A 9,115-nucleotide genomic window follows, 5' to 3' on the forward strand; every position below is an offset into this window, starting at 1 on the left:
CTTCCCCTTCCCCTTCCCCTTCCCCTTCCCCTTCCCCTTTCCCTTCCCCTGGCATATCTGCCCTCTGGGACTGTCTCAGATCACCTTTCAGTAGCATTTGTGCCAAGGGAAAGGAGTCTAATTTCCTCACTTCTGATAAAAAGGTATTTTGACTAGTTCCTCACTTATCACTGCAAACTCCTTCCTCACCTAGGATGTGCTGTCACTCTGCTGGGAGGCTTCCCCCTCACTGCACAGTTGAATTTAATTACACCACAGCCACCCTTATTACACAATTGAACCGCATTTGTTTAAACCGGCTCTGGTGGGTTATTCAGGAACAAGCAAACCCCACCCCTCCTCCTTCCCTTATGCTCTCTTACCTCTTCAGGTATTTTGGAAACAAGTATAAAGCCATTGTTATCAAGGAGGAAGCAATTCAGAATCTGCAGAGATGAAAGAGAATCAATATTAAAGATGGCTTTTTCCGTGTTTGCATGTGCGTGCTCAGGATGGGGCGGTGTGGGATTGTGACGATGGCAACAGCCTCGGCATTTCCGTGCCAGCCCCACGGCTCAGCTACCACGGGTTTTACACAATTGACTTTTTCCTCTCTGCCTCCATTTTGAGGTATTTAGTTCATGAGCTGTGACAGAGATTGCCTCTTGCCAGAGCTGCGTGCAGGCCTAGCAGGCTGTGAGACACACTTAAGACAAGGCATGCTTCAGGAAGAGACAGGATATTGGGAGAGCTCTTCTCTTTAATAATATGGTGTCTAATGCCTTCCATTTTTAGGTTTCAGAGTTTTATAACCACTCATGAAATAACCCTCTCCTCACCACTGAGTATCAGTGCTGATCTTATTTTTATTTTGCAGAGCAGGAAATGGAGGCACAGAGTTTAGATGAAAACCCTTAGGTCTTGCAGAGAAAAACTAGGGTGCAGAGGAAATCCTGCATGAACATACAACAAGAAATCTCTGGTGATCCCGCTCTTCAGGGCAGGAGCTCCTGTCCCAAATATTCCTGGGAACAAGGTTGAAGCAGTGGCTTAAACACAAAGAGAGGTGTCCAGCACATGTCATGAGAGTGGCATGACAACTACTCTTTCCTGTTCATCATCATCATGTTCAATATCATCTCGGATGCCAGGGAGACAGAGGAGACAGACTTTCCTTAGAGCCACTGGCTGGAGCCCCCATATCCCTGCCTTGGCCCAGCTGGCCTCTCACAGCTGATGGGAAGACCTAAACTGCAAATTTTTCTTGTTAGCATGAGGTCCTGCCCCAGCTGTGCAATCTCTTGCGAGGAAACAACAGGAAATACTTTTCTTTTGGGGAGACAGAGATCTCCACAGAGCAGGTAGGCAATCCCACCCATCATAGGTACAGAGAAGAAAGCTGGGCAACTTACATCATCCTGACAGCTGAGAGGACAGGCACCGTCGAAGGCACTGCACTGGAAAGGAAAAGTGGAGCATTAACCATGGTGTTAAGGAAACTTTCCTGTCTGATCATGCACAAGCCACTCTGGCATTCACAATCCCACTACCAGAAACTTTCCCCACTGATACTGAAGCCCCTTTGCAGCAGGTGGCTCCAGTGACCCAATGGGTTGCCACTTGACTCCCTACACACCCCACTCTCACACAAGTCAGACAAGTTTTCCCTACTGGTTTGACTCCAGGTTTCCCATAGGAGAGTCTCAGATATCCAGAACCTTAAAACAATTTATTCATGGCGCAGTAACACAGAAAGAGCTTGAGCTGATGCCTTTGAGGAGGGACCCTGAATGAAGTAAACCCTGGGCTTTTAGACCCTGACAGTGTGATAGTCTGGAATCTTCCTGGTGAGACAGTGGCTCCTGCTGTGCCTCTGGGTGGCCCGACACCTGGCTGGCCCACAGGTCCCTGTGCCCTTTGTCGTGCAAAGGGTCAGTGCCAGTTCAAGACCTCTCATCTCGGGCTCCCGCCACCCAGAGCTCAACCTGCAGCTGCACACTGAGCTACCTGCACTGAATGTATCCCTCAGCACATGGCATGATTTCATCTTACAGCCTCCCCCTTGGGACTGCTGAGCTAAAGGTCTCCGTAACAGCACCCCATAAAGCTCTGCAATTAAGCTGGCATTTCTTTGACGAGCTCTACAGCAGGCACAGGTACCACCCCAAAGTTGGCCACTCGGTAGCTTTTCGCATTCTCTACCTCTCTGAGCAACATCCCCTTTGCTGAGGGCTCTGATCCTGCACCTGCCTCCCTGACATGCTTCCAGCAGTACCTCTGTGCTCCAAGCAGAGGTGCCACTTGTCAAGAAAGGGCAAAAGTGAAGGTTATTGTGCACCAGTGAGAAACCTGCATGCATTTCAGCATCTGCCAGTATCCAGACTAAGCGTATTTTAGATCAGGATTCTTCTCAGGCAGGGATATTTTTTTTGTTGTTGCTGTTGGTTTCTTTATTCTCCAGACAGCTAATGATAAAATAGGATGTGAATGGTGCTCATGCAGCCCAAGGCAACATCCATTTGTTTCATTTAGGATTTCTGTGTACCGGACCTGACATGTGTTTCACAACAGTGATCCGGGTGGGGACATGAGGGGTTAAGTGGTGAGTAACAAAGCCCTTCAGGTGCTTATTGATTTCATAATTGTTTGGAGTTTGCCCTGGCTGCATGTGTCTGTCTCTTCATGTTATTTTTTAATTCTATTTTCTCCAGCAGCAGAGGGAAGAAAGCTGACATGGTGATGCCATTTCTGTACACGGGGTCCCCTTCCTGCCAGAGGATTTTTGGGGTCAGGGAAGGACACTGGCATAGCACATAGCCTGTCTGCTCTCAGCCAGCTACCCTTTATTTTCTCAAAACCCTTAGACATAAACTCCAATCCCCTTCCTGAATGAATCTCAATAACAAGAGGTGAATTTGCCATTTCAGACCACGACAAGACCATAACTTTCAACTAGAATTTGTTTCTCCTCTTGAGCTTTGCAGAACACAACCAGTAGTTTCAGTCTGCTGTCCCTCTGCTTAACTTCAGAGGAGGCTTGGAGATGCCTGAGTTTGCCTCAAGCCCCACGGCTTTGCAATATCACATGTTCACACTCTGAATCCAGCTGGCTTTTTGAGGCTCTAGGGAGGTTGGCTTAGGAACATTCCTTTATCCACGGTTGCAAGCACTGTCTCACCCCTGCCTCACCACAAAACAGCATGTGGTTGTTTTGTTTCCCTGGATGTATTCCTAGAGGTGGCCCTGTACTTCACCCTGGTGGTTTCCTTCCTTTGGTCAGCAGAGAAATGTGGTCACAACAAACCACTATAATGGCCTTGGGGGATAACAGAGATCGGAGTTCAGATGTCAGAACAGAAACCCAGAACCAGAGTGGTTTCCCACAAGAAAGGCCTGTGTCTTACAGCATCTTCCTCAGCAGGGTGAGGACCAAGTCTCACTGCCGCTGCTTTTCCAGACCTGGAGAAGTTCTAGCAGTGCCCAGTGCTGGGCTGGCCAAAATGCAGCAGCACCACAGTGAGGACCCTGGTCTGAGAGCACTGGCAGCTTGCAGAGTCTCTGAGGTGGGGGCAGAACTGAAACTGTGCTCCCCGGTTACTCTGAAACCACATCTGCTGTCTCGGGCACAGCCCCCTCCTCAGAGACCAGACTACCTCACAGCATCCTCCTGCTGTTGGTCAGGTCTCTGTGACCCAGAGCACTTTCAGCTTTGCCAAAGACACTTAATTACTGTGAAGACAAACACAGCCTCTGACAGGTTTGGACCATCTCCAGTGACTACAGACAAGGGACGGTGCCTATAATATGCTGGCACACAAATGACACAATTACAAAGCCAAGCTGCAGCGAGGCCACGCCAGGATGCCTCCCTGTCCCCAGCTTTTGTCTACTTACATCACTGTCATTGGGCTGGGAGATGGGAGGCACAGCGTGGACATCCAGAGAGGCACAGCATGCAGTGAAGCAGGAGAGGGAGAAAGAAGGAAAAGAAAATCTGTTAGTCATTCCTCTGTCAAACGGCGGTCACGTCCTGGGAAAGCACACGCACGCTTTTTTCATACCAGCATCTACCAGGGCCACGGCCTGCAGGCACTTGGCACACAGGCCTCCTTTAGCTTCTTTAATAAGGCTTCTCAGCTTCACTTAATGCCTGTGAGGGCTTGTTTCTGTGAGAACTGTCTGGGTATGGCCCTCAGGAGATTTTTTTTTTAAATGATACTCTCTCTTGCTGCTTCAGGATGCTCTCATATGCTTTGCAGGAGTCTTTTTAGCTCAGGTTAGGTTTATGTGATCTGCCCACCTGTGAGAATGCTCCTGCCACCCCCAGACAACTCTGGGATTTTTTGTTCCCCACGTGTTCTCACTCCCGGTGAGCAGCTTCCTGCCCTCTCATCTCCTCTGTCATCCCCATCTGATGACAGTTCCCTCCCCTGACAGCAAAGAGCTGCTTCTCCTGTGTGCTGCTTTAATCCTGTCAGAATCACCCCTCCAGTAGACCTCCCTGAAAGCAAAGCCTGGGGAGAAAGCCCCTGGGCGGTAAGGGAAAGGTGTTTCACTTTTCCTGCTTCTCAGACTGGGGGAGGTGTTTAAATTATTCCACTCTCTCAGTCCAGCAAGAGTGTCCAAAATTAGGACAACACCAAAAGCCTATCCCTGGAGTAAATAATTTTTATTTTGGCAAGCTGGTAGTGTTTTGTTATCATTATCAAGATGATAAGAGAAGGCAGTAGAATTTTTTTTCTGTGTGCCCAAAATTGCAGATTTCCGTGAGGTTTCTGAAAGGCTGAATGAGCAGAAACATATTTCTACAATTAAATGTGTCATATGCAGCAGAGCTAATGCCAGGCCAGGATGCTGACACTGTCAACACGGCATTTGCGGAGCAGACTCACGGCTCACACGGCATTAGTGCCATCAAAGGATTACAGAAATGTGTGACTTCAAACTAATCTACTTCATAAATCATTTAATATGAATTTTGCAAAAGCCCTCATCAAAATGCTGTCATATGTGATGTAACATAGCATCGACCTTGCTGACAAAGAGCATTAAATTGTCTCTCTGCATGACTGCTGATGCTCCTACCTGTTGCATGGTCATCCAAAACTTGCGTTGGAGCAACTCCAGCTTAATTTGCACACCCACCGCTATGGGAAACAAAAAAGAGGGGAGGAGGAAGAGAGGAATGTGCAAGAGAGGAAAGACAAGTACAAGTTAGGAAAAGAGGAGTAAACATTTTCCCAAGGTGATGGCATGGAAATCACAATTGCAACCTGCTTCCAAGTGTGAATGATAAGCATCAGGTTATCAGCACTGAGTCAGACTGCCAAGTGAGAGTCAGAGGTTTAACAAGGGCGAGGAAAAGGGGACACTGACTGTACTGAGGTACTGAGACCTCCCTCACACTAAGCACTGTGAAGCTACAAACAAATTAACAAAAAATAAAAATTCCTCCCAAGACACCCCAGGATATCATGAACTTTCCTCTCTGTCTTTTTCAGATTTGCCTGCCAGAATGGATGTTTGTGATCACCCTGGCCCCAGATCCTGTACCACGCAGCATCAATCAGAAATAAAGTAGGCCAGTGTGAGGAAGCGATTAATTTGGAAACCCACCTGTCTCAAGGGGAAATCACAGAGATTTAGATTGCTCCTAAGCCACTACAAATGCACAGAATTATGAATGTCACTTGACAGAAAGTGTGATTAGGCATAGCGATTTGTTACCCCGTCCCGGCCTAGCACACGGTGGGCTAAGCAGAACTCCGTGTGTGTGTGTGTCTCTTAACGAAGTGTGCCCTAATTTCTTGACTTAATTTCTCTTCTATTCCCAGCATCGTGTTCCTGAAGCAAGGCAGGAGAAGAAACGGTGCAGGGTCTCTGTAACAGAACAACCCAGCTGTCCCCGGGTAGGTTGCCCACGAGCACATGTAACAACCAGTGCAGCCGTGCACAGCCTGGCACGGTGATGGGGAACAACTGGGCTGTGTGTCAGCTAGTTGAATCCTAGAGCTCTGGAGGAATTACAGCCTCAAGCAGGACCTCGAAATAGAATATAAAGTGCAAGTGAGGGAGAAAAAGAAACACAAGAGAGGGAGATTCTGAGCCTTTTTTCACAACCGCCGATATCAGGCGGATGAAGTGTTGCTGTTTCTACAGATTTCCTCTGAATTAGAAAGAGCTTCAAAGGGGGGAAGAGATCCTTTAAATCTGAATCATGCCGTGTGGGTGCTTTTAAACTAACAGTATGAACTGATGCTCTAATTCAGATGGGTATGAATTAAAACCGGAGTATGCAATGGTGTATTTTCTTGACGCATCTTGGCACCCGGCATCAGCTCTACCTTTTATACCAGTGTCCTTGTCACATTCCCACTGCTGGTACATCTTACAAAATCCCACGTATCAGAGGCACACTTCTTAACCTGCCTCTGCCTGCTGTAAACTGAATCTGACTGCCTGTACATGGGAGAAAGGAATGATTTCGTAGAGCTGCATTGCCCTGAGCCTCACAGAGCACAAACCAGACAAGACAAAGAATGTAAAAAAAGGAGGAAGGACAGAGCTGAGTCGAGCATGGGCAAAGATTCATCACCTTCAGCGAGGCTACTGCAGGCATGGTTTGGCTTGGTGCCCCTGCTGACAAATCAGCAGTCCATGACAGAAGGGAAACGGTGCTGTTGCTGCTGAGTCCAATGAGGCCCACGCACCCCATTTGGGATGCAGCTTTAAATAAATTCATTGCCATCCTTCCAAACCACCTCAAGAAAGAGCCATTCCCTTTGTCACAGCAGATCACATCAATGGGGCTGAGCATTACCCAGGACATGGAGTTTTTACGAGACCTGAAGAGGAGTGGATAACTACATAACTAACCTTGCAATGCAGAGCATACTCAGCGGCTCATGTTTTTTGCAAGTGGGAACATTTAGTCTCAAATTGTTCTTCAGAGGGATTTTAGCCCCTGGCTGTGAATCCTTGTTTCTGCCCAGGAGGCATGAGTAGCACATACCAAACCTGGACAGAGTAGCCTGAAACATGAGGAAGAAGACCTGGAAGCTTGCACGGGTGGCCAGTGGCAGGGACAGAAAGTGGAGTCTCTCAGCCCTCTTAATTCCACTTTGCATGTTGCCCACAGTCCTGTGTAACCTATCTGTGCTCTCTGACAGCAAGCCTTGTCCTTTGGATGCAATCTTTTCAGCCCTAACCTCTCCATAGGGGAGAGTGCTTGGACTTACTCATCTTCTCTACAGTAGCCCTATTTCTCCTTCCCAGTGGTCCAGCACACATTTCTAGCTAGGGGAATCCCTGGAGGTGTGGTGAGCACCACTCTCCTCCTCACATCATGGCACAGCCTGAAGAGGCTGCTGAAAGCAAAGCTGGGGTCTCTTCTGCCTCGCAGCCAGGTTTGTCTGTCTGGATGGTATCCATCACAGGGAACCGTGCTGGGGGGATGGCTTCACATTCCTGCCTGGCAGCACCACTCCTTGCCAGTTGGCATGGATTGACAGCTACTGGCAAGAACCATGAGAAAATTTCACACATTCAGGTGACCTGAGGAAGACACGGGAACTGAGGAGAAACAGGCCACAGTCACCACCCCCCCAGTGCTAGTAACAAATAGTCACCTGGGCATCTTCACGCTGTTGGTGAAGCCAAGGAGAAAGGAGGAAAACAGCACTTCAGTCTGAGGTAAGGATGATGCTACAGCTCAGGTGAGAGGGAGAAAACTGAAATAAACTCCTCCGTGCTTGCTCCACACTATAACTGATTGTTAATGAGCATTTTTGCTCTGGTGGCAAAAGTAAGCTGCATCAGTGGGAAGATCTGAGGTCTATGAAATGATGAATGGCCTCTGCAGAGTGTTCAGAGACACCATGGATAATAGTTTTATTCCTAGTAACGTGCAAGTAACCTGTGCAACTGTAGCATCCCAGAAGTGAAATAAAAGACGAGGACAAGCATTGCTGAACACCTTGCACAGGCAGACATTGCTTCACTGTGCTGACATGCTACCCACTGTAGCTGTGCACTACTTCCCACCAGCAGGCACCTTGCCTGCAAACCCATGGCTGCAGTGGGCTCTCTCTGGAGCTGTGCATGGAAATAAAAGCCTTCCCCTCCACCTGTTCATCCCTCCATTGAGCATGCCTGCTTCATTAGCTCATCCTCTGCTTGCCTCTCTTTCTGTCTGCATTCTCTGGCTTCTCTCTTTGATTTATCCATATGTTGTTCTCATAAGGAGCTTTCCCCAAGATTTAACTCTTGGGCCTGCTGCACAACAAAAAGGCATAACAAAGAGTCGCAAGATTACATCCTGCAGAGTGCTTATCAAGATTTACCTTGCTGTTCACAACCTGTTTGCATGGCAGACAGTCCAATGGTTAAATAAAAACTGTGATCAAATAGAAGAAGGTACCAGAGCAGCCATGCCCATACTGTCTGTTTGCATTTTCCATTACCTGTTTCTGAAATATTCCCATTTTCCCTCTCGAGCCAGCAGCTCGAAATTTTACTTTAAGTCCTCTAAAAATTTTACTTAAAAAACAACTTCCAGACAAATGAAAATGAACAAAAGGCCCAAACCAGCCTGTTTATGACACTGGACCTGATAGAAGAGGCAGTTCAAGTAGATCAGCAAAAGAGTAATTCCTGTAAATGTGAGCAACCGAGGTCCTCAGCAAGCTGGAGGGAGGCAAGAGACGGGTCTGATTTTGTAGGAGCCCATGGGAGAGCACAGAGGGAATACTGACAGAGGCAGTGGGCTGGATTCAGCTGTTTACTGACCCCTGTACCAGCAGGCTATGTCAGGGAGGGCAGGGAATGCCTCTGTTACTGCATGGGTGTACCCACACCCGACACTTGCACTGGACATACGGCTGAGCACAGTCTCCCTGCTGCACACAAAATTCAGGGGAATGAATGGATGCAAACACACCTCTCTTTCACCCATTCCCCTTGTCCCAACTATCTCCTACCAGCACTCCTCAAGTTTTCCCTGAATCCCCAAGAAAACAGACACAGGGCTGTGCTGCACCCAAGCAGCTTCTGGGGACACCCGCTGTGGCCGGACAGGATGTGGCCAGCCCACCATGGGCACCTCTCAGTTAAGTCTCTCTGTTGGACACACTGCCAT

At 48.2% G+C, this 9,115-nt stretch overlaps 1 protein-coding gene across 1 annotated transcript in view; it reads right to left on the bottom strand.

The window, feature by feature from the left end:
* Window positions 1-9,115, bottom strand: part of CACNA2D4 (calcium voltage-gated channel auxiliary subunit alpha2delta 4) — a 130,575-nt gene that overhangs the window by 27,119 nt on the left and 94,341 nt on the right. The window contains exons 27-29 of the mRNA XM_017804608.1: window positions 5,065-5,126; window positions 1,392-1,436; window positions 363-425 (exon numbers count right to left, since the gene is read on the bottom strand). Coding sequence (XP_017660097.1) covers window positions 363-425; window positions 1,392-1,436; window positions 5,065-5,126 — 170 coding nt within the window. The remainder of the gene's footprint in view (window positions 1-362; window positions 426-1,391; window positions 1,437-5,064; window positions 5,127-9,115) is intronic.

Source organism: Lepidothrix coronata, unplaced genomic scaffold (assembly GCF_001604755.1).
Source record: "Lepidothrix coronata isolate B3197 unplaced genomic scaffold, Lepidothrix_coronata-1.0 Scaffold10, whole genome shotgun sequence".
Taxonomy (NCBI): domain Eukaryota; kingdom Metazoa; phylum Chordata; class Aves; order Passeriformes; family Pipridae; genus Lepidothrix; species Lepidothrix coronata.